This window comes from Octodon degus, unplaced genomic scaffold (genome assembly GCF_000260255.1).
Source record: "Octodon degus isolate 3935 unplaced genomic scaffold, OctDeg1.0 scaffold00026, whole genome shotgun sequence".
NCBI classification, from domain to species: Eukaryota; Metazoa; Chordata; class Mammalia; order Rodentia; family Octodontidae; genus Octodon; species Octodon degus.
In genome coordinates, this window is record NW_004524602.1 from 9,188,223 (window position 1) to 9,213,930 (window position 25,708).

At 43.8% G+C, this 25,708-nt stretch overlaps 1 protein-coding gene across 1 annotated transcript in view; it reads right to left on the reverse strand.

The window, feature by feature from the left end:
* Positions 1-25,708, reverse strand: part of Iqch (IQ motif containing H) — a 218,911-nt gene that overhangs the window by 187,722 nt on the left and 5,481 nt on the right. Inside the window, exons 2-4 of the mRNA XM_023712572.1 lie at positions 24,751-24,873; positions 22,648-22,739; positions 13,053-13,170 (exon numbers count right to left, since the gene is read on the reverse strand). Of these exons, the coding sequence (XP_023568340.1) occupies positions 13,053-13,170; positions 22,648-22,739; positions 24,751-24,873 (333 nt within the window). The remainder of the gene's footprint in view (positions 1-13,052; positions 13,171-22,647; positions 22,740-24,750; positions 24,874-25,708) is intronic.

Genomic DNA, 25,708 nt, shown 5'->3' on the forward strand with positions numbered 1-25,708 from the left:
ATTGAACACGGGTCCTTTTGCTTGCCAGGCAGATGCTTAGATCACCGAACTATCTTCCCAGCCCAGTATTGCATATGATTGAGTCTTATAATCTACCACACACAATTCTAATTGTGGCTTCATAATTGCCACATTAGCATCAATAAATCAGTAAGTGAATAAGGACAATAAATCAGAAAGCAAAAAAGTCATTACTGGGAGTATTGCACTGAGAAGTTTCTTTGCAAAGATTTAAAGGAATATATCTGAGGAAAATTCTGGAAACAGGGCCATGGACGGACAGAATCAGGAACATATTTTGCTATCCTTACTTCTATTCAGCTGTAAAATTCTCTGTGGAAAACAGGCAAAGAGCTCAAGTTTTTTTTGCTTTGTTTTTGTTTTTGAGACTGGTCTCAAACTCATGATCCTCCTGCCTTAGCCTCCCAAGTGCTGAGGTCACAAACATGTAGCACCACACCTGCTTTAATTTTTTGTATTTTTAACAGTGGTGAGGAGAAGCCAGAATCTAAGGACAAAATAGGGCTGTGTTTGAATCCCAGTTCTGTCATTTCTTAGCTTTAAACTACTATCTCACCTTCAGTTTTATCACCTGTACAGTGAGGATAACAGTAATTCCCTCCTCAAAAGCCTGTGAACTTCAGATGTGATTGCATCCTCTGGGCCAGTCTCCTGCCTTTCCCTTGACATCACTTTCTTACCCAGCAGCCTCAGCATGTGCAGGGACCCAGATCGAACCAGTTCTCTGGCAAGAGCCTCACTAGCTCTGAGCTTCCCAGGGGAATACCCAAGTGTGCTCAGGGCACACAAAAGATCTGGCTCTGCTCCCTGTCCAGTACCCCTCTCCCTTCACTGTTCATACCCTTAACTTAGATGCCCATAAGGCGCAGCCTTCACTGCCTGGAATGCACGAGGGGCTGTTCCTGTCCATCAACTTTCTGCCCCGTGAGACCCCCTCCCCCACCTCTTCTCTTCCCTGGCTGTTCTCTTGCCAGCTGACATGCTGTATGTTCACTTTTCAAATTATTTTCCTAATGTCTGCTCCACCCTAAGTAGAACACAAACTCTATGAGCAGAGAGAGATTTGACTAATGCCTAAAACATAGAGCCTGGCACATAGGAGATGAACAATAGAAGCCCACAAGAGTTTATCAATAAATAATAAGATGAACAACTAACTCTGACGTAACCCTCACTGGATATGGGGCACTGCTAACCACATTTACGTATAGTCATCCATTTTTCCTTACAATGGTCTCAGGGGACAGGTACTGCCTTTAGGCCCATTTTGCAGATGAAGCGCTAGAGCAGAGAGAGGTTGATGATTTGCCGGGGGACAGTGAGTAAGTGGAAGATCCTGGCTATGCTCCAACTCCCATGCTGCCCTAATGCAAGCCTACAGCAGGCTGCCAATATCTAGGTGCTGGCTACAGCAGGATACGAAGGAGGGTCCTTCTGCTTTAGAAACAAAACAATCAAATACAAGAAGGGAGCCTCAACCGATCCAGGTTTGGATACAAGAGCTGTAAAAGTCATGTTGGGGATAATTGGGGCAATCTGAAGTGAACTGGGTGTTTATTATATTCAATTAATATTATACTATTGTTGATTTTACTAGGGGTGATAACGGTACAGCAAGTGGGAAAACAGTTCATTTTTAAAGATGCATGTTAAAAGCACTCAGAGGTGAAATGCCATTAGATCTGCACTTTAAAATACTTCAATAAAAACAGATGGAGCAAAAATGGCAGAGGTTAACAACTGTTAAATCCAACTGCTGGAGAGTGGGGATGCACACACTGTTGTGGCCATTATCTAAGTCGGTTCAGGACGCCATAGCGGAGTACCCAGACTGGCTGCCTTCAAGACAACAGAAAATTGGCCATAGCTGTGACACCCGGGGAGTCCACGCTCAAAGCTGGGGCAGCATCAGTGTCCGGCGAGGGCTCACTCCTCCCTGGGTCACCATGGCAGTTTGCTCACTGAATCCGCAGACAGCATGGCTGGGGCCACGCTCGCGGGAGAGCCGTCCTGTTCATAAGGGCTGCGTACTCGGAGCTTTCCGCTCCTGGCATCCCCTGAAGGCCCCGTCTCCAAGGGCCATCACATCTGATTTAGGACTGAACATGGGAATTGTAGGGAGGTGGGTGAGGAAACAGACATTCAGTATACACATTAAAAGGGGGTGTTGCAGTTTTCCCCAGGCTGGCTGTGAGTTCTGGGTTCAAGTCATTCTCCCCCTCAGCGCTCAAGCTGGGACTACAGGCTTGCTGCTGTGTTGGCTAGACGTACTATATGCTGGAATGTTTCCATAAGAAAAAGGCTGATGGGGGGGGGGGTCGGTTGTGGTTGTGTTTTGTTATTGTTGTGTTTTTAAATTTTTATTTATTTGATCTAGGATCTCACTACTTAGCTCAGACTCCTAGTGATCCACCATTCTCAGCTTCTCCAGGGATGGGATTATAGGCATGCACCACCACATCCGGTGTTGGTAGCCAGTTCAGCACACCCAGGATTCCAGAACTGGAACAGTGTGTGGTGCTAAGGATCAAACCCAGGCCCTTGCGCTTGCCAGGCAGGTATTTGGACCACTGAGCTATCTCCCCAGCCTGGTGTTTTTGAGATGGGGTCTCATAATGTAGTTTAGCGGGACTTTTTTTTTTTTTTTTTTTTTTTTTTTTAGTATGGGGGATCAAACGCAGGACCTTGTGCTTGCCAGCAAGTGATTAAGCCGCTGAGTTATCTCCCTGGCCCTATAATGTAGTTTAGACTGGTCTTGAACTCACTATGCAGCCCAGGCTGGCCTCCAACTTTCAGTAATCTTCCTGCCTCATCCTCCTATGTGCTGGGATTACAGGAACATTCCTACCTGCCCAGCTCCAAAAAGGTTTTTAGCCATAGGCAATGAAAATGAAATCTTTTCAAAAGAGAGCTACCACGCCCAGTTTCAGCCCCTACAGCACGCGGTACCTGGGATTGAACCTGGATCCTTCCACTTGCAATGCAGGTGCTTGGACCACAGAGCTATCTCTCCACCCTGAAACCATCTATTTTAAGGAATATAGGGAAGAACTCTAAAGTACAGTACTGGGGTGAGGTTTTTTTCCTGATCCAAAAACATACTAACTAGGTCCTGCTGCTCAGTAGATTCTTTGATTTAAGCAGTTTAGGAATTTCAGTTTTGAGGTTGTGTCAGACTCAGTCTGCCAGACACAACCAGAAAATCAAATCTGCTTGGCCTATGACCATTTCCTCCTCTTCCTCCCGCCTCCCTATCTTGCGTTGTTATTTTCTTTTCTTGACTGTTAGAAGCATGTGTGCCCATTACCCACAGTGGCCCCAGAAGTGGGTCAGGCCAGTATTGCTCCTGGGCTGAATTAGATGATTGTTGTGTTCCTTTCTGTTGTGGTTTATGTCCAGGGGTCCGCCACCCCAAGCCTCATGCAGTCATGGGGCGCTTCTGGAGTTTGTGATTGATTACTGTGGGTGTGGATGCTGCCCTTGCCCTGGGGCAGGTCATTTGCTCTGCAGTGTAAGGAGGGGAGGGAGGCTAGCTTGCTGCCTGAGCTGCTGCCACCCCTTCACTCTCTGCTCTTTGTTGTTTTCTGCTGCCATGAACTGCTGCTCTCCGCCATGTTTTGCTCTGCCTGGGAGCCAGCTGAGTATAGACTGAAAACTCCACAAACTGAGCTAAATAAACCTTTCCTTTCTTCATTTTGAGTGTCAAGTATTTGTCCCAGCAATGAGTAAAAAGTAACTGAGACACCTTCAAAAGCTGAAATTTTAGCTGGGGGTGGTGGCACAGTCCTATAATCCCAGCACTCCGGAGGCTGAGGCAGGCGGATCTTACCAGTTCAAGACCAGCCTGGGCTACAAAGTGAGCTCAAGGTCAGCCTGAACTGCATAGCAAGAACCTGTCTCAGAAAGACAAAAGCTGAGATTTTAGAATTAGATTAATAATTGCAGTGAAACCCAAAGTTGTGCATTCTGCTGCATGATAGGCACTGTGCTACTTGGAAAATTAGGCACTTGTTCTAGCTTTCAGACCTGTCTTTTAGGTTGCTATCAAAGCCCATCACATCGTTGGGGATTGCTTCACTTTTTGGTTTTGCCAAAAATTACTCTGAATTATATTTGCTGAACAAGGTAGGTAACCAAGCCGAGCATCAGGCATTACCTAGAATGAGACGGAGACGGCACAGAAGTGCTGTGTTCCTTCTCTGGAGCTTGGCTTTGGCCAACGTGAATAACGACCGTGTGTCTGTTCTCTGCAGTGTTCCATGCTATGGATTCTATCGATGAACTTAGCTCCCAGGCCCAGTAGCAGCAGGGTGTTCCCAGAGCACTGCGGCAGCCCACAAGTCCTCTAGGTTTGCATTTGCAAAGCCTCCAGAGGAGGCCCTCGGGGTGCTAAGTTCCCCGCAGGAAGGGATCACAGCCGCCTGGGCACCTCCACATCCTCCTGCCTGAAGCACAAAGGGGAAAGCCTGACACAGCATGTGCTGGCTACACTGAACCAGTGTCTGCAAACGGCCCGTGCAGGCTTCACAGATAAATGTGCTGCCAAATTTTAACATTTTTTTTTAATTTCTTTATTTTATTTTTTTTTTTACATTTATTTATTTATTGTGTGTGTGTGTGTGTGTGTGTGTGTGTGTGTGTGTGTGGCCAGCTCAGCCCACCAGGGGGCGGGGCTGGCTGGCATTTGGTGCTGGGGGATCGAACCGCGGTCCCTCTGCTTTGTCAAAAGCTTGTTCCAAGTAGGTGCTTTAGACCACTGAGCCATCTCTCCAGCCCCAAATTTTAACATTTTTGAAATCAGTCTTTCTAATGCTTGATGTCAGGAGAAACTTGCCAGTCTCAACTGTCAGGAGCAGGCTGTGCTATGGTCTTGCCACTCAGAAGTGAGCCAGGGGGCTGGGGAGCTAGCTCAGCAGCGTAAGTGCCTGCCCGGCAAGTGCAAGGCCCAGAGCTTGATCCCTGGAACTGCATGCCATGCCAGCCCCAGGCCCCTGGATGTGCTAGGCTGGCCCTGAACTGGACACGGCGGTGCACGCCTATACCCCAGCTCTGGGGAGGCTGAGACAGGGTAAGCTGCCAGTCCAAACTGCATAGGGAGACCCTGCACCAAAAAAAATTTTTAAAAATGGGCCAGAGTCCATTCACTTTATCCTCACTTTGATGGAGCCCCATGCCCCGGAAGTAACAGAGGTACTTAATGTGAAGCTAAATTGGGGTCTCTAATTTTCACTTACAATTTCTTTTAAAAGAACTACACTTTGATACTTTAAGACGGTAAATTAATGTTGGTGCAGAAATTGTTACAAAGCAGCATAAAAAAATCTTGTGAAATAGATTCAGGGATTTTTACAGCTATGGAGAGAGCTGGGGTCACCAATCACCAGGAAGTGAATAAAGCATTCTCTGATAGGAGTTGTACGCTGATTTTTAGGACAAAGTGTTTAACTTTCAGTGGGGGATAACCCAGTAAGGAAAACATGAAATATGAGTTTGGCCAGTTAAAGCAATGGAAATAAACTATTATTTTTTTATCATGCCCCCTCCCGAACTATATTACAAACCAAAGAGGCAAAAAGATTCCACATCATACATCAAGGTTATAAGAAAAGTTCACATGAGGATACCAGTGGCCAAAAGTGAACTGGGAGAATCTTTAAACTGTGAATAAAAAGGCAGAGACACCAAGATTGTGGTATGGGAGAATGTGCAATATGTATTATTGTTGGCTTAAAAATTGCCTTTAGTGTCCTAAAATTCTGTTTTAGGACGAGTTAAACACCTTGTCCTAAAAGTCAAGGTACAATTCCTATCAGAGAATGCTTTATTCACTTCCTGATGATTGGTGACCCCAGCTCTCTCTATAGCTTTAAAAACCCCTGAATCTATTTCATAAGATTTTGTATGCAATCCAGATAGCTCAGCGGGCTAACGCACCTGCTTAGGCAGACACAAGGTCCAGGGTTCAATCCCTGGCACCACAAGCCGTGCTGGCCCTGCCGGCGGGGCATGCTGAGACTGGAACTGAGACTGGGTGTGGTGGCACACACCTGTAATCCCAGCTCTTGGGAGACTGTAAATAGGAGGATCACTGAGTCTGATCTACATAGTGAGACTCTATAGTCCCGGTACTAAATACATTTTTTTTTTAAATTGCGTTTAGTGCATTTTTAACCTGAAACTCTCTTATTAATTGCCTTGACTCTTAAGATTTTGGGTAGCCCAGCTATCTTGTGTATATTTTTTTCCCTTCCTTCTTTCTTTTCTCCTTTCCTTCATGCCAGTCATTCCTTCTCTTTGAGCAGTTTCTTTCCTCTCATAGGATCTCTTGTACCTTTTGGATTTTATTTACTCTTGCATGTTCTTACACTAGAGACATTATGGTGTTTACACATGCGGGTCAGAATTTGTTTTCTTCTAATTTTTTAAAACCAATTTTGCATGCTTATATCTGGTAATCTAACAACTAATTTGAAGACAGCAATATGCAATATAACAACAATTTTGAATTCCTATCATTTTGTTTAGTGAGATTCTATATTGTTTCCAGTGCTTTTTCATCATTTTTTTATTCTTTTTTTAAAAGAAGAAAAAAAAAGATTTGTGGTATTTTACAATCCAAGAAAAATGAAATTTCAACCTCTGCACATCTAATCATTTTCCTTTAGTGCTTTCTTCGGATTTAGATGTTAATAGGAGCAAATGTATTTCTCAGGTATTTCTTCCCTTCTCCATACTACAGAGGGTACATTCATTTGCCTATTGGACTTTTCCTCTTAGAGCATCCATGGAATCCCAGATTCAACAGTGAAATGAAATCAATCTTATTCTAAGCCTTCTTCTTGGGCCGGAGAAATAGCTCAGTGGTCTAAGTGCCTGCCTGGCAAGCACAGGGATCCGGGTTCAAATCCCAGGGCCAGAACCTGAACTGGTCTGTAACCAGGTGTGGTGCCACATGCCTGTAATATAAGCACTGGGGGAGGCAGAGACAGGAGGCTCACCATAGGTCTGAAATGCATAGTGAGACTCTGTATCCTATAAATAAATTTTTTAAAAATGACCTTTCTCCTGTGTTCTCATCTCAGCTGATGGTACCACAGCACCCAGTCCCCAAGCAGCCCACTGAGTTATCATTGATTCCTATGCTCTGTTATCCCCAAACCAACCTCCAAGTCTCAGTTCCAGCTGTCATCATAAGAACACTGCTTTCTGTCTTAGAGGATCCACGAAATCTTCTGTGTACTTGTCTGTCCCCCTCAAAATATTCTCAAGGTCAAGTTCTCCTGTGCTTAGGTCTCTAGTGCACCACATTCCCTGGACAGTCAATTTGCTCGTCAACTGAATGACTTAATAAGCCAATGAATGTTTTGGGCATTGGAGGGAAGTTGTTTTACCCTTGCTGGGTTGTTTTTGTTTTTGTTTTTGTTTTTGTTTTTGTTTTTTTCAGAACTGGGGATTGAACTCAGATCCTTGCATTTGCCAGTCAAGTGTTTATCCTACTGAGCCATCTCCCCGGCCCCTACCCTTGCTGTCTTGAAGTCATTATTAATAGCATACCCCTTTCTTCTTAAAAGTGCCACAGTATGGATGGTAAATTACGTGGTCGCACTGTTCACACATGCCTTTTGGAAATGGTAAGTGCTAAAAGCTAATACGCCCTGTGCTGGGATCTCCCATTTGTCACTGAGATGCAAGAGCAGCAGATCAGAAGGAAGGAGGGATGTGTGGCTGGGGGATTTATTCAGGCTCCCTTCTCCCCACGGGGCCTCCCCAGGTGGATGTCCCACTGCACCCTGAAGCTCCTCACTGCTGTCGGGCAATGCTCTCTCCACAGCGTTCTCCGACCTACATAACAGGTAGCCATAACCATACACTTTAGTTTGGGTTTCCTAGGAAACAGACCCTGAAACAGAGGCTTGCACAGCAGGTTCACGGGGGAACGCTCTAAGCACCAAGGCCTGTGGGGAGCAAGGGACCCAGGACTGGACAGGGAGAAGCTGAACTGCGATGCTCAGTTCCAGAGCTGAGCCGGCCTTTATTCTTATCCCAAATCAAGACAAGGGAAGGGGACTTTGTGCCCCGTGTTGCTGGGACCACGGGCTTTTGCCACCACACCCAGCTCCGGGGAGAATTCTTAGTCATGGATGACCACACATGAGATAGCCAAAATATGTCCCGCTTGCTTTGGGCTTGTCACACTCAACCCTGGAAACAACAGGAAAGGGAAAATGTTCTCTTTTTTCTTTTTTAGAGAAATTCAATAGTTGAAAAGAAATATGGCACCCTAGCTATATTTTATCCCAAAGTTATAGTTTCTCTCAAAGTTTCTTGATTTTGAAATGCATACAGCTTATGTGATAATTGTAAGAACACAGCTTTACATATAGTATTTGTAAACAAAAGATTTTTTTTTTTATTTTTGGCAAGTTGAAATATAATGTTTCAGTAAACACAAAAAATTCAGAACCACCCTAAACTCTATATACAGTGTCTACATGTGTTTATATTATGTTTTATTACAAACGAAATAAATACATGGAAGACAACAAGCTGGCGTATGGGAGACGTCAAGCTGAAGTTAGCACCGACTGCCTTATGTGATTGGGCAGGTTGGGAGAGGAAACAATTGGCCTCATCTCATGTTTCCAGGTATCACTGAAAAACTAGGAGGAAAAATTTTAAGAATGAGTATTTTAATAAGCAAAAAGAGAGACTATGCGAATTTACATACAGTTATCTGCAAATCCCCAAGAAACAGGATTTTATCTTACAATTTTACTCTTCCAATTTTACTGTTTTTCTAAAAGGCGATCTTCAGAAAGTGAAAGGTTCATCTCAACTAAGACAAAGCTGACTGGTTGTTGTTTTTTTTTTTTCAAAGTTAAACAGAGCTTAATAAACAATTCTTAATTACAACTGCGCAACACCTAATTGTCATTTAAGTTTTCTGTTATAAATTGGAATTCCAAAAACAGCTCTCTGTTTTTGAAGAAAGAGAATTTAAAGAAGCAACTGTGGTTTACCTAGTTTAAAAGGTTGAAAGGGAGCGATTAAAGGTAGTAATATCCCAGTTGGATTTCACAACTGCTTAATAATACCAGCCTTTATGTTGGTGTAGCAGGCACGCGTAACAGCTGGCAAAACAGCACTGTCTGTCGATGACTTTACAATAAAAATTAGAGCTATCTTTTGTGTCAGCAGATATGCATTTTTAAGCAGATGTCACCAACACTAGGGGTAAAGTAACAATAGGAACCCAGGCCCTGGAGTGAAGTCCAGGTGGGAAATGGCCCGTGCCCCTCCCTAAATGGGGCTCAACCATGTTCACGGCATTTAACAGAGCCCAGGGTCACCTCAGCAGCATGTCTGTTTCCTGAGCTTCATGATCTTTTGCCAGCATTCAAAACTCTGGAGAAAATAAATGTCTGGCTGAAGTTTATTGGGGGAGGGGGAGTAGTGGTAATAGCGACTATAGATTCTACAATGGTCCTAATTTCAGGTGTTCTGTTTCGCTGTTCCCCCAATTCCTGGTCTTGTAGGCCAAGTGTGATTCTCTTTGGTAAAGAAATGAAACAGTAATTGGGAGCGCTCCACCACAGTAAGGAAGACAGGAAGCTACGCTTTCTATGCCACAGCACTCTGCGTTATCTTCATCAGAGCCTCTGTGATTAACTAGCGTTCTCTTGCTCCCCCACTAGGAGAGCACCGTGAGGGGTGAGGACACAGCTGCCTCGCCTGTCTCCGCACACTTCTGACCAGCTCTGGGACTCACAGGCACACAGACCTTCAGCCAAGGTAACAACAAGAGCAAAGGCAGGCAGAAGCAGGCTGCTTGTGAGTCCGCAGCAACCGTCTGGTCTTTTAGGTGGGGCGGAGTGCCCCTCACGGGTTGCTGCAGCAGCTTCGTTTACTCATTTAACGAGTATTGTGGCGGGCCCCTGGCATACTATAGCAATGAATGTACCGGCACAGAGCTGACTCTCATCAAGTTTATAATCCCATGGGGTGACAGATTTTTTTTTCAAATCACACAGCACACTATCTAATTACGCGCAGGGGCTGAGAGTTTGATCCCTGGGCCTGCCGTGCCAGCCCCGCCCCCAGGGCGAGGTGAGACAACAATTGAGACTGGGCGTGGTGGTGCACACCTGTAATCCCAGCTCTTGGGAGGCTGTAAACAGGAGGATCGCTACAAGTCCAGTCTACACAGTGAGACCTTGGAGACCCTGCCGTAAAATACAAAATAAATAAATAATCACAAATCGTGGCAAGTGTGATGAAGGAAAAATACGAAGCAGTATAAGCAATTATAAAGAAGAGTATCACACGATGGCCAAGTGACTCTGCGAGTGGAAGAAATGGAACACTTTAAAAAGGTGAATTTCAGGGCAGGTATATTTATATCTCAGCACAGTTGTGTCTTGGTTACATTTCTCTCGTTGCTGGCACAAAGTACTCGACACTCAAAATGAAGGAAGGAAAGGTTTATTTAGCTCGCAGTTAGTGGAGGTTTCAGTCCGTACTCGGCTGGCTCCAAGGCAGGGTGCCGCAAGGCAGAGGGCAGCTGTTCATGGTGGTGGAAAACAGCAAAGAGCACAGGCAGGGGCAGCAGCGGAGGCTGCTGGTGGGCTTCCTTCCCCTTCCCACACTGTAATGCAGATTATCTGCCCCAGGGCGAGTGTAGCACTCACACCCTTGACCTCAGCACTGGATCCTGCGCTAATCACAAACTCTAGAAGCCGCCCCAGTGACTGCAAGAGGCTGTGGGGCACCGCTAGGCACAACGCATAACGAACGGCTATTTAAAGACAGAATGTGATAGTAGATGACGATCACAGCTTTGGATCCGCATTTCTGGATTCATAACCCTGGCTTGAACATTTACTAGTTGTGCTCTCTTGGACAGCTTATTTAACACCTTGCAAGAACTACTTCAGTCTCTTCACCAATAAAAGTAATAACGCCTCCTTTCAGGATTGTTCTGAAGGCTAAGCAAGTTGATCTTTTCAAAGCAATGGTGATGGGACGTGGTCTCCAAAGAGGTGAGCTGCTATCTACTTTGGAGAAGTCAGAGGCTTATGGTGGCAAATGTGCTCCCTCCCAAAAGCCATGTTAAGATCTTAAGCCGTGATGTGATGGTATTGGGAGGAGTGGACTTTAGGAGGGAATTAGGTTACCCATGTGTAATTCTCATGCGTGAGACTAGTGTCCTTATAACAGGGCAAAAAAGCCTCTCTCTCTGTCTCTGTCTCTCTCTCTCTGACTCTGTCTGTCTGTCTGTCTGTCTCTCTCTGTCTCTGTCTCTCTGTGTCTGTCTGTCTCTGTCTGTTTCTGTCTCTGTTTCTCTATCTCTTTCTCTCTCTCTCTCTCTCCCATTGTCCCTTTTCCTCTCTCTCTCCCTCACCTACATAGAAGAACAAGGCTTTCACACACAAGGGAGAGCACCCTCACCAGATACCAGATCAGCCAGAACCTTAATCATAGACTCATGGCCTCCAGAGCAGTGAGGAACTGTGGTGGGCATCTGAGGTAGTCTGTGAGAACAGCCTCAGCTGAGACTAAGACAGGGAACAAGAGACAAGATGAGCAAACACAAAACAGGCAAAGTCTGAAAACTCCTGAGCTCTGTTTCTTTCCCTTTTGGAAACCCAGGGTACTCTGCTTAAAAATTTCAAATGCATTATGCATTGATTAATTTTGCTCTTGGAACAAAACTGCCATGAACATATATGAATCAATAATAACATGAAATTGCAGAAACATACCTGTATGTATGTACATTATGCTTTCTACTGTAGAACATAATGCAATATTCTATCTTTATTCTTCATATATTTTACTTTATTGTATTTTTTAAATGTATTTGGTTGCTTCAGGGTCTGATTACATAGCTCAAACTCATAGTGATCCTCCTGTTTTCAGCCTCCCCAGCGCTGAGATTACAGGCGTGTACCACTACAACCAGACTCTGGCTGGCTCAGCCTGCCCTGGGAGCAGGACTGGCACAGCATGTGGTGCCAGGGATTGAACTGCAGTCCCTGCGCTTGCCTAAGCTTCCCTGAGAAGGTGCTTTGGTCTGCTGAGCTATCTTGCCAGCCCTCTTGATGCATTTCTAAGTGTTATGGTTTAGATCTAAAGTATATCCCCAAATCTTACATACTGGAAGGTGACTGAATGGAGGGACACTATAGTCATCAGTCAGTTGGTGAAGTTGAAGAGGTCAGAGCTAAATGTGCTGTCTGGAGGTGGTTACTAACTGAAAGAGGGGTGTGACTGTGGGCGTAACCTAAAGGATACACTCGTGCCCTTGTGCCTCTCCTGTTTCTCTACTTCCTGGCTGCCATGTTAGCAGCCACCAGGCCCTTCAGCCATGCTGCTTAGGCCTGGAACTGGCAAGCCATGGACTGCACCCACCCAAACTGCAAGCCCAATAAATCCTCCTTTAAACTGCAGGCGGCTGCTCAGGCAGAGCGCAGTGGCCAGGGTTCGATCCCCAGCGTGCCATGCTGGCTCCACCCAAGGGGTGTGCTGAGGTGGCGATTGACACTGGGTGTGGTAGTGTGCACCTATAATCCCAGCGCTTGGAAAGCTGAAAACAGGAGAATCACTATGAGTCCAATCTGTGTAATGAGACCCTGTAGACCCTGTCCTAAATGCAGAAGCAAAACAAACAAAAAAGTAAAAAGTGGCTTCTCTAAATAAACTGCAGGTGGCAGATGCTTTGCCCCAGAGACAGAAAAGCTGACTAATATTGTGATAGATAGATAGATAGATAGATAGATATAGATATAAATATAGATAGATAGATAGATCCAATATATGCCATCTGCAATACATTTCTCCTTTTAGAACTGTACAAGTTAGTGGTATTTAGTTTATTCCCAAAGTTGTTAGCCACCACCACTGTACAATTCCAGAACATTCTTATCATCCCCAAAAGAAACTTCCTATTGAACACAAGGCACCACTCCTGTCTCCCTCCTCCAAGGCCCCAGCAATCACCACTGCGTCACCACGGGCATCTCAGGCCCTACCTTTACTCTTGGGAAGGCCCGTGGAAGTGAGGAGTGCTGCTTTGGGAGTCGCCAAAGTTTTGTCTCAGGTTCCAAGGGAAAAACAAATGACTTCTGGTCAATTACAGTTGGAAACAACCTAAATAAAAAGATACAGAATTTAAAATCAAATTTGTAATCTTTAAAGTGCCTCAAATTATAATTTTAGAATACTGTTTCTTAGTTAATATGAAATTTTATAGAAAACATACTATTGGACTAATAAAACACACTATTAGGTTAATTTTTAGCATTTTTACCACTGTAAAACTATGGTTATTTTATTAAGCATAAGAGCTTCTAAGTTTGACAAAGACCATTACAGCATAAATGAAAAGCACTATTACTGACTGAGTTTATGTAGCTAAAATGGACAGAATTAGCACAATATAAAGCATTTCTTGGTAGAGAAGAATACATAACATTCTATTTCATTTAATAAAATCAAATTATATGATAGCCAATGTTAAAACTATTCAAAACGGTCTAAGCATTTATCACTTACATTATTTAAATCTCTGCTATTTCATATAATTGCAAAGATTTAAATTTCAAAGTTCGTTAAAGATTTTCATTATTAAGCAGTAGACAGATCCACAGGAAAAAAAACATTGTAAGAACAAAATAAAACTGTAAGAATGGATCTGTGTGTGTCAGATTGTATCCTGAAGTTTTCAATTTAAGAGCAAGTTCAACGACTCTTATGTGCTCAACATAATTAAAGTGAATAAAATTCAACCAGCAATATCACTCACTACCTTGATTCTACTGTGATGACCTCTTCTGTAAAATCATCATTAAAAAACCAACTTATAGACTCCTGCTTTCCCATCAACAGGTAGAGGTTGAACATGTCATGCCCTTCCTTTTAACAAGAAAAAGGCAAACCCGACGAATCCTGTATCCACTAGAGAATCAAGATCACAGGGCAAAACGCTGCCCTGGAAACTGCAGAGACAGGGATTCCAAGAATCCCAACTAGAGCCAGCAGAAGCTGGCTGTGGAGCAGCGCTGGCTGTGGAGCAGCGCTGGCTCACTGGCAGGCTGCCACCACTCAGCAGAGGCTTGCTTGGGAGTTACAGCTCTGAACGGCTGGGTCCTGGGTGGTCCCTCGGAAGCCTCTCTTTGTTCTCACCAGGAAGGTCAGAGAAAAAGCCTCTCTCTGGTTTCCAGCAGGGGGAGGGGAAGCAACTAGCTTGAGATCTGCCCAGAGTTCCGTTCTTTGCTGTGGTCTCTGTAATGAAGGGGGGGTTTTGAAGGAAAAGTACTTTACCAAAGCCTACCATGGCCTGAGGAAGGGTGACTGGTCAACTCTAGCTCCCCCTGGCCAGCCTGTCTCACCTAAGATGAAGATGCCAGGGGAACCTGAGAAAACTTAGGAAGGTAACAGCCCGGGGACACAGAGCCACCCAAAGCCTGCCACTTTGACCTTAGGGGTGGAACCTGCTTCCCCTTCACACACCCATACATGCACTTACCACCACAAGCTCAGAGCCCTGGTAAAATACAAGACTGCGGATTTAAAAAAACAGCAAGGTTCAGACTCTGTTTTAGAAGGAATTTCTAGGGGAAATGGGAAGACCGAAGGGAGGCAGAAACAAAGACACTAGAGGAAACTGAAGGATCAAACTTCTACGCTTGCAACCCCAGCAAGCAGCAAAAGTCCTAGCCAGATAAACATAAGCCTTCACAATAAAGGCCTGCTCTGTTAGCTTTCAACAAAAAGATTATCACGGGACATGCGAACAAGACAAGGAAGAAGAGTCTGAAGAGACAAAGCAGGCATCTGCTTGGCCTTGGCAGAACTTCTGAAAACACTATAGCAGGAACTTGACATGATTAAGATGAATATGTTAAGGAATCTAAGAGAAAAATTAGACAACTTCTAGAAGAGCTGGGTAATATAAGTACATGTTCTTACGATCTAAAAATCAAAAAGAAATGTTAGAAATCAAAAACACTGTGCAAGAAATGAAGAATGCCTTTGGGACACAGGCAAAGAAAGGATCAGTATGTCTGAAGAAATACCAGAAGAACCCCCCCAAACTGTAACACCAAGGGAAAAAAAGGAATGAAATAGAATAGAATATCCAAGGGCCACCGCACTGTTACAAACAGTACAACATACACATGATGCGAACACCAGAAAAAGAAGAAAGGAACAGAGACACACAAAAATACTCAGATGATAATGACTGAGAATTTTCCAAAATTAGTGACAGACACCAAGCCACAGGCCCAGGCATCTTGGAGAACACCAACCAGCATAAATGCCCAAGATTACACCCACCATCGCCATATCGCCTTTCAACTGGAGTAAAGCAAAGATGGTCCTGCAAGAAACTTTCAGGGGAAACAGGGATGAGACATAAAGATATTAAAGACACTAAAAAACAAGCGTGAGAATTAAGTGGGACTTCACAGGCCACATGAGCAAGAAGAGGGGATCACAACTTGCAAATGTATGAAGAGGCCAGGGAGATGGCTCAGTGGAATAAGCGCTTCCCTGGCAAGCGCAAGGACCTGAGTTCAATCCCCGGTTCCACCAAAAAAAAAAAAAAAAAAAAAGAAAGAAAATGCATGAAGAAAAAAGTTGCCAACATGGAATTCTATGCCTCCAAAGTTATTCTCCAAAGGAGAAAAGGAAATAAGAGCATCCTCAAGCAAACAAGAGCTAAGTGAGTCTGTTGTCAGAAGCCTGTATTCCAGAAATGTTTAAGGGCTGGGAAGATAGCTCGGCGGTCTAAGCGCCTGCCTCATAAGCGCCAAGAATCCTGGTTCATCCCGAGTGCCGCATGCTGTGCTGGCCCTGGAACTCCAGGCACGCAGTGCAGGCCCTGAAACCAGGCATGGTGACACACGCCTGCAATCCCAGCGCTGGGGAGGCTGAGACAGGATGATCACCATGGGTCTGAGCTGCGCAGCAAGATCCTGTATCAATAAATAAAACTTTTTTAAAAATTACGGGCCAGGTGAGGAACTGTCAAGGAAAAGCCAAGGAACTCTGCACCCTATTATGTGCCCCAAAGTCTAGGTAGTCTGCCTTCTCCCCACTTGCAGCCTCCCCTTCAGGATGTTTGTCTGGTGTTGGAATCCAGGTTACTCTATCACAGCGCTACATCTCCCTGCCTCTTTATTTTATTTTATTTTTTTTACATGGAGAGGTCTTGCTACCTGCCTAGGTGTGACTCAAGCCTGCACTCCTCCTGCCTCAGCCTCTGCTGGGATTGTAGGCGGGTGCCACCGTGCCCTGTTTTATCTTTATTTTCTATACAATGCATAAGGTTTCTAGTTGGCCTTAGCTGGAAGCATAGGAGACTCTGTGCTACTGTACCTAATAGCTACACCATTTTGCCAGGAGTAAAAGTCTCCTGGTGCAGTACTCAAGCCCTTGCACCCCCGGGAATTATGTTTAGAAGTGAATTTAGAGGTTGAGAATGGAATGGAGATATAATTGAATATCCTTCTCTGTGCTCCAGCATATAAGTGATTATATACCAATGTTATCAAAATTTCTTCAACCACACCAGCTTCAGTAGCAACACTATACACACACAGACGAGTTATCATGGGTTAAATCATTTTACTGTTGCCACTTAAGGTATTTGCAAATTTATTGCTATTAGATATACTGCTAAAATGAACATACTTCCCGAGATTCACATATCGCTGTCTTTATTTCCTAGGATAATTCCCAGAGCTACAATTGCTAAATTAAAAAATAATCTTAAGGGGCCGCGGAGATGGCTCAGTGGAATTCGCGCTTCCCTGGCAAGCAAAAGGGTCTGAGTTCAATCCCCAGTTCCGCAAAATAATAATAATAATAATAATAATAATAATAATAATAATAATTTTAAAAGTCTTTTCATGTTGAAAAATCGCTTTTAGGACCTTTATGCTACTCTATTTCACTAAAATAGATAAAAATAAAAGTACACCCTCCCCTGTGGTGTTCCACATCAGCACTTAATGTCATGGCCGCTTAAGTGACTTGTTTTGCTCATTTGTAAAAAACAAATGAACAGACAAAAGCAGAGATATGTTGTTTAACTCAATTTTTCTGGTTTACCAGAGAGTAAATATTTATCTGTTTCATGTCTGTTATCAGCTACCAGGAACAGTAAACATTTTTCACCCATTTATTTCATTACTTTTATTTGTATTTCTCTATGAGTAGCCTGATGCCCGTCTGCCTGTGTCAGGTTCTTGTTCTTTTTATTGAAGGATGCGATAATCACACTTTTGGTGACACATATGTTGTAAGTGGGTTTTCTCTGCTTTGCTACTTTCTCATTGTACAATGCTGCCTTAAGAATTATTTTTTGTTTTAAAAAGGGCCAAGCCCATGGAAACATGGTGAGAATCCAAGTGGCCCTCATGGAGCGTTGCAAGGGGAAGCAACTTGTTTCCGTCTTTCTCTACCACTGCTCTCCTCTGTGTGTGTGTGTGTGTGTGTGTGTGTGTGTGTGTGTGCATGCGTGCGCGCGTGCATGTGTGCACATGTGTGTGTTTGGGGGCTAGGATGAAGTCAGATTCCATACTGCTGACCTCTATGAACCGCATGGGACAATCCTGAATAGACTGGCCTCAAGGTGCCTTAATGATTACGTGACTGTGTCCTGTACCTTCTAATCTACTTTCACCATTCAACAGAAAGCTCTCTTCCTCTCACTGTTTCTCACCATTATTTATTTGCTTTGTTACACATACACACACACACACACACACACACACACACACACACCACTGAGTACAAAGTGAAGACTTCTGCGCAGCTCTGAGAGCGCGGGTACAGATGGCAGCCACCCTCCTAGTGTCAGTTAGCAGAGCCTGGTCATTAAGAACAGTATGAGCAGATATCACAAGCCCTGTGATCTGTGAAAGCCAGCAATGACAGGAGGAAGAGCATATTCCGGCACGAAGAAGAATCACGGCCAAAGAGGGGATCATAGTGAAACCTATTTTGAAAATACAAAAGCACTTTGAGCTGCTTGGAGAAAACATGCTACTTTGGGTAATACCTTCATCAATGTTTTTGGAATGACTGCTAGGAAAACCTTGCATTTGCCTGGCAACCATTATTGTCACTTTATGTACCTACTGTTTTTTTTTTTATTTCTGCCTATTAAACTACCAGATTTTTCCTTGAGCAATACTCGCCAGGAAAGGAAAAATCATCTTTGTGAAAAGTGGGCTTCTGGTTTTCAGGTAGCCATGGAGAGGGAGCTGAGTACCAGACCACAGATGTAGGATCGGGACTTGAGTCTGGGCCTTGCCCCTGACTACCTGTGTAACCCGGGACTGGTGCATCTAAGCCTTGGTTTCCTCATCAGGTGCATACAGCTCTCATAGATTTTTTCAAAAAGTCTTTTGCCAACGGATGTTACCAAAATAGTGATAGCAGTTCAGTTGCTGCTGCTGCTACTGCTGCTGCTACTAAAAATGATTTTACATGGTTCTGAATCATTTTGTAGGTGTCCCTGGGTGTAGCAGTCACTTGGAATGAACTCTTCCAGAGTCCTTGGAACCCACAGGAAGAGTGAAACCTCCTATGTCCTGAGCATTGCTGATTCTCGGTTACTCAGAACTGTGCGCTGTTGCCAAAGGAGCAACAGGGACCCACAGTCCTTCTTACAATGATCCCCTTCCTGAAGAAGCTGCTACCTTAGGACAGTTGGGCCCATGCTTGAGCAGACATTGGCAGTTCCTGTCATCCTGATTGCCAAGTTCCAGTCCTGGTTCAGTCCTAACACAAAAGCTTACTCTAACCTGATATAGCAATAGGGTGGCAGAATCTCCCTAGTTTATACAAAGGCACACTATTGATGTGGCCGAAAATACTGATTACAGTCATATACATCTCAAGAATTTCAGCACTAATCACTTCATCAGTATAGACTAGCATGTTGTTTGTCACTAAATGCCTCAAGTCAGGAGGATACTTTTGAAACTTTAGTTAGACTTATCATGATATTTTTTCTTATGCTTTTTTTTTTTTTTTAAGTACAGGGTATACAGGCTCTACAGAGTTTCACTAACTACATAGATCAGACTCACAGTGATTCTCCTCTTTCCAGCCTGCCTCCAAGCACTAGGCTTACAGGAGAACACCACCATGTACAGTCTCAATAGCTACCTCAGCATGCCCTGGGGGAGAGGCTATCTGGCTGGTCTATCATGATATTTTTAAGAATTTAAAAATATTGAAAATAATTTGCAAATAGCAATACACTGTCTTTCATTAGCATGACAGAACATATGCTGAATTTAGAAAAGGAAGATTGAATTTCACTCACATTCTTACAGATTTGGGGGGGCATGTGATCTTACACAATTGATTCAATATTAGGTTGTTGTTGTTGTTTTTACTTACTTTTCTTTTTGTAGTACTAGGGATAGAATCCAGGACCTCCACTCTTAGCTACATCCCTAGCCCTGTTTGCTTTTCACTTCAATACAGGGTCTTACTAAGTCACTAAGTTGCCCAGGCTGAGTTTAAACTTGGGACCCTCCTGCTTCAGCCTTCTAGAGTGCTGGGACTATAGGTGTGCATCATCAAGAACAAGGGTGTTTTTAAAAACAAATTAGAAGGAAAGACTGAAGATCTTCAGGTCCATTCAGGACAAGGTGTTAGGAAGTTTCCAGATCTCTAATTCAGTGATGGTGAAACTTTCAGTTTTCAATGACAACAAATGGCCCACTGCAGCACATGAGCCATAGGTTCATTGCCACTGTTCTAATTGGTCTAATTCAGGATGCTAACATAAAAAGCAGGGGAAGGGAAGAAAATGGGTTTACAGATTCATCATCTACCCAGAAGTTGGTGGAGAGCTGCGGTATCAGGTACTACAAAGATAGAACTACCAAGGACAAATAATAGTCCTGTGTCACGATGCCCTCATCATTGGGACCTTCTCATCAGCTTCTGTGGATTCCCAGCTGATGCCTGGCCTGCTGCAGTGACCTTTCTCCTGTTTCTGAGCAGGAAAGCACCGCTTAATTACTCATAGCCTCCTCCAAGATAGAAAGGTACCGAGTGCAGATCGTCCTTTTCTATCTCTCTACCTCAGCATGTAGTCCTTCGGCTGTGGCTAATTACTAATACGTGCAAGGAGGACTTCAATTAGGAAAGGAGCACTGACATGTGAGAGAATGACTAAGGTTTTCATCAAGTGTTCTAACCTCTATGACTTCATTTGATGTATTCATAAAAATGAGGATAATACCTATGCAGCCTATGAAATAAATATTTCAAGGATCAAATGAGTTAATATGGATATATATAGTTTAAGTACTCTAGTGAATTGTTGATGGGTGGTAAACTTGTTACACCCAGCTGAACTGAACTAGCAAGGTGCTGGGGGTAGGAGGCCCACCCGAGGACTGTCGCCAACCAACAGCATAACAGGAGAACCAGACAGGCAGAATGGGTGCTATTGTTTTTTTCTTCAAGTGGCACATTTTGCTGGCTTTTCTGACATGAGCTTGGCTGTCCTCATTGTCGGAGGAGCTTAGAACCTGGTTGTCACTGGGAGAGCTCTGGGGCTCACCTTGAGCGTTGCTTCCTGGCTCCAGTTCAGATCCCTTGGCCTGTTAGGACAGATCGTTCATCTCGCTGGCATAGACTTTCTAGCTTCCACCGCTGACCTTTGGGCCTTTCCAGCAAAGATCCATGAAGCGGGCCTCCACGGGACACTGTCATGGGCTCCAGGCCTCCAATTGGACTTGTGGGAGGCACTGTTATGAGCTGTAGGTCTTCAGCTGGACTCATGCAGGATATCAGGATCCAGGCTCTCAGCCGGATACTTTGGTCTTTAGTGTGTGGATGGATTTCCTGCATTTTGTATATGATTCTTTGGGTGATTCATTATAAACTGTGTCCTGTACTGTATTGTTTCCCCTTCTAAGGCTCCAAACCACAACAAGGACTACCCATGGAAAGGATGAAGCATAATCAAGAGCAAACATTTATCCGGGTCTTGCTGTGTGCCAGTTGTTACAGCGAGCCAGAATGGCTAAGACTTGTACGCTTTGGTCACTGCCTCCAGGGCAATGAAAAGTCACTACCAATATAAGATAGTTCAGGAGCTATGCCAAGTAAGGTGCATAGCCAACCCTTTCCTGGTCTCCCTATTTCTTCCCTGGCCTCCTTGCTGTTAAAGCCATGAAGATTAAATATAGTTTGGGAAAGCTCAACAAAGAAGCTGGTGGGGACCGGATCATGAAGATATACACAGAAGCATCGTGGAAAGTGGCCTCATGGATCCCCAGTGGTCACATGCACATGTACACACACACACACACACACACACACACTCATATTCCTTCCCTTGTGTAATCCTTCCCCCAAGAGTGTGGGGTAAACCTACTGACTTCTTTTGAACCAACCAACAGAAGAGAGTAGAAGGGAAAGGGCAGAAGGATATGACTTCCATCTCTGGGTTGCTAGCTGCCGTGCTGTGGGAACACTGAGACACCCTAAGAAAGACCCAAGTCCTGCCAGAAACCGCGAGTGAGCTTGGAAGCAGATCACTTCCCACCTTCAGCTCCCACCCTCCCAGCCCCCTGTCAACTCCTCAGAGGTGCCTCCCCAAGCCAGCGCTCAGGGTGTGGGCTTGGGAGAGACCTTGAACCAGAGGACTTAGCTAAGTGGGCTCAGATTCCTGAGGACAGAAACTGAGATAACCAAGGTTTGTTATTCTAAGCCACTAAGTTTTGGGTACTTGGACACAAAACAATTGATAACTGGAATAAGGCCCACCTAGGCATAGGAATGACACTGATAGTGCAGAATAGCCTGAGAGGGGTTTATGACTGCAAGGGGGCCCTGGGAGAAATAGGGAGACCAGAGAAGAGCTGCCTCTCCCTATGTGCCTGTGGCACTGCCTTCCTCGAGCTGAGGGAGCCAGGTGTGATGTACATTCAAAGCTCTGCTCCCTACCACTGAGTTCTGGGACTGGGCTAAGTCTACAGCTTCCTATCAGTTCCAGAGCACTAGTTCGGAAACTTGACCTTGCTGACCCATGTTATTCACTTATGCTGGATACATATGTAAAACACAATTAAAAGCCACAAGTTTGTAAACTTCAAATGCAAGCATAACCTAGCTTCATTCACTGGGAGGCCTGTATGTAAGGAGGCCAGGTTGACGCAGACCATTTCTTTTAAACTCAATTCCAACGTCAATAAATCATCTCTCAGGGCATGATTACATAATGAATATTTCTAACAAGGTCTATTTCTTGGGCTTACAATAAAGCATTCTAGAAACAATCTAAGTAGCATAAACACTGATTTCAAATGTTCCCTTGATGAGTTGAATTTTGAAAGCCTTTCACTAAAAAGTAACAAAACTAAGCTGTAACACCGAAACCCGGACCCTAAGATAACTGTCATGGAATCAAGCATTAGAACTCAATAGGAGGAACCTATAATTACAGATCATTAATTTGTATGCAATACTTTACTGAAATTAGTTGAATGGATAAAAACATAGGAAAATTTTACCTATATAATTCTCTCATGTGAGAGAGAAGTTACTATTTTGTTGGGGTTCTGCAATGGCTATTTTACTTACCATTTTGATGCTTCAGGAGAATATAAACTCTCATCAACAGTAGTCATTAACACATGATGGTTTACAACATCTAAATACTTCCGAAGGTGGATCTGTTACAGAAAAGTCAAAGCTTAGGCCATTATGGTGGACTAAAGAAAATCGGTTCGTTCATTTTATTAGGTTAACACTCCAAATTGTGTAATTAAGGCAAAAAACACGACATGCTACGTGTTATTACATGCCTAAGGGATCATCAGGCCTCGGAAGGCCAAATTACTTCAACTCTCCCAAAAAGGCAGAGTAAACAACTAAGACTCAGACCTTGAGGGACCTGTGGCGTTCTTTGCAAATCAAACTGTGCACAACAGTCGGCAAATTGCTTAGCCAGGTAAATCCACGAGGCAATACAGACAAGGAGTAGTGTCTGTCTCTCCTGGGGACTTGGAGCAAGCGACTGAGGAAAGCATCTGGCCTCCAGGTAACAGATAATTCACAGTGGCCAACCCGAAGAGTCCAGCTGGGTCCGGCCCTCTCGCCATCAGGTAATGTAGGACAATGATGTGTCAGTGTGGTGGAGCGAAAGGAAACACACGTTCTTCACAGCCTTGTGAGCCAGCGCCGAAGCTGAAGCTGGTTACATAGGAGGGTGAAGGTCTAAGGTATGGAAACTACAGGCCTAGAGGATGGACCTTATTTGGAAGAAGGGCACCTCTTAGCTAATACTTGCTAATTTCATAAGTGAATGCATTGGATTCTCCTCTCCTCTTAGGACTGTTTATAATGCGATATCCCTAACTGCTTCAATCTAAAGAATTGGTCCATTTCTTTAGTTTTACCCACTTGATTACAACATTACAAAAAATGAAAAAGTTTGAAATACTTAAGCTAGTACAGAAAAGTCACCTCTTATTTTCTAGAATCCTAGTAAATCCAGAAAATCTGCATTGTATTGGTAGGAATCCCTTTTGGTTGAGGCAAATGAGGTCTGATTGAAAAATCTGGTGTGTGTTTAAAATTTAAAATTTATTAAAGGACACATTTTTGCTAACTTCCCCTCTCATTGAGATACTTATTTCTTAGCCATTTTGTGAAGCAGCTCTGGAAGTCTTCTTTTGTGTCTTTATAAAGTAAGATTAAAAATAATACAGTGAATTCCCAGCACTCAGGAGGCTGAGACAGGATTGACACAAGATTGAGGCCAGCCTGGGCATTAGTTCAGGGGCCTGTCTCAAAAAACAAAAAAACCCCTCCAAACCAGTGAATGACAGAGTGGATGCTCCTGCTAAACATCACCCCACAGAAAGGCAGGCTCATACGAAGATTACAGTATGCCCTCGCCCACCTTACTTGTTGGATTGTGTTCATTTCATCTAGTACTGTGCAACTTTTAGCTCTTCCCCAAAGTCAAAACAGCCATGAAAGATAAATACTTTGAATTGATCCAGGATATAAAGGCAGCCATGACAGCGCCACTAAAGACACTCCCAGAAGAGGACTTCCAGGACTGTTTTGGAAAGTGGCAAGAATGATGTGGTACATGTGTTTGAAGCAAGGAGAACAAATGACAATGTGTCTTTTGCTGTAATATATATATATATTTTTTTTATTATTTTTTTTAATGTGTGTGTGTGTGTGTGTGTGGCCAGCTCAGCCCACCAGGGGGCGGGGCTGGCTGGCATGTGGTGCTGAGGGATTGAACCGCAGTCCCTGTGCTTTGCTGAGCTTGTTTTAAGTAGGTGCTTTAGACCACTGAGCCATCTCACCAGCCCCTGTAATATATTTTTTAAAAGTTCAAACATTCACCCCATTCTTTGATCACATTGCGTATTGTTGTATTAGAAGTGATTACTTTTCAAGCTCATGTTACTTATTAAACCAATTTCAGGTCTTGTGGCTATAGAATCTTGTATTTCATCTCCTTAAATTCTTTGTGGAATAAAACATGATATAAATCGATCAGGTCGTGATCACTGGCATTTAGAAAACATGGAGGCAAATGGCCACCCTCAAGTCCCACTGTGCTACAGAATTATACAGGGTCCTCCAGCAACCACAAATCTTTTTTTTTTTTTAAAGGCTTGTCTTCTTTAAGGATTTATTTAATACCTGAAGTTTGCTTACTTTTAATCCCATTTCCGTCCTTCGGATCGCTGCTTCAAGATTCTGAATATCTAGCGTCTTTCCTTCTTCTTCACATGGGAATTTTGTTAGTTTCTCCTTTAATTCCTGAAGGTCATCTTGGACCTGTGCAAAAATATGAAACATTGAAAGAATACACATGGTCTGTCTACAATTATTTATCCTCCTGGTCTGCAGTGAGCTTGAAATGTAAAGGTCCTAAGTCAACTTTATGGTATTCACTGAAAAAGCCCACTCCTTTCCTTCTAGGGCATCCTTTACTCAGGACATGCCAGCTTTCTCTCAGATTGTAAAGAACAAAGCTTTCCCACAATTTCTGTGCCTCCTTCCTCCATTAGGACCAGATGAAAAGTCAAATGGCTTCTACTCAGTGGTAAAGCAGTTGAGCCAGCGATGTTGTTCATGCCAGACTCCAATTTCTACTAATTGGATAAGGTAAGAAAACAGGAAGCTTCCAGCGAAGGCGGGACCTAGCGGAAGCAGTCCCTTTCAAAGTAGTATGGTGAACTGTGTTGGAAGGGCCTGGGGTTTTCTGTCTTAGCTGGTTCTTCCTCACGCACTGCTCTGAAGAAGCGGGTCTGTAGGTGTTGTGGCTTTGGTTCTGCTTTATGCAGTGGGAAATGCAAACAACCCAAGAAGAAAAAGCAACATATGTTATTATTTTCACATTTTCCCCTAATGTGTATTTTTCTTAGAAATGACAAACATCTCTCCAGTGTCAGGCATCCTAAGAATCGAATGGGCTCTATGAAATGAGGAAACACAAGATTCTCCGTCTCTATATTAGAAACCAAACTTCAGATAAATACAGATGGCACCAATTATTGTATGGGCTGCTGCCACAGGAAAAGCATTTCGTTATGCAAATTTATGAACCCAACACCTGTTTCAGCAATAGTCACACCAATAACAATCTGCAGACTGGGTTGCTGAAGGCATT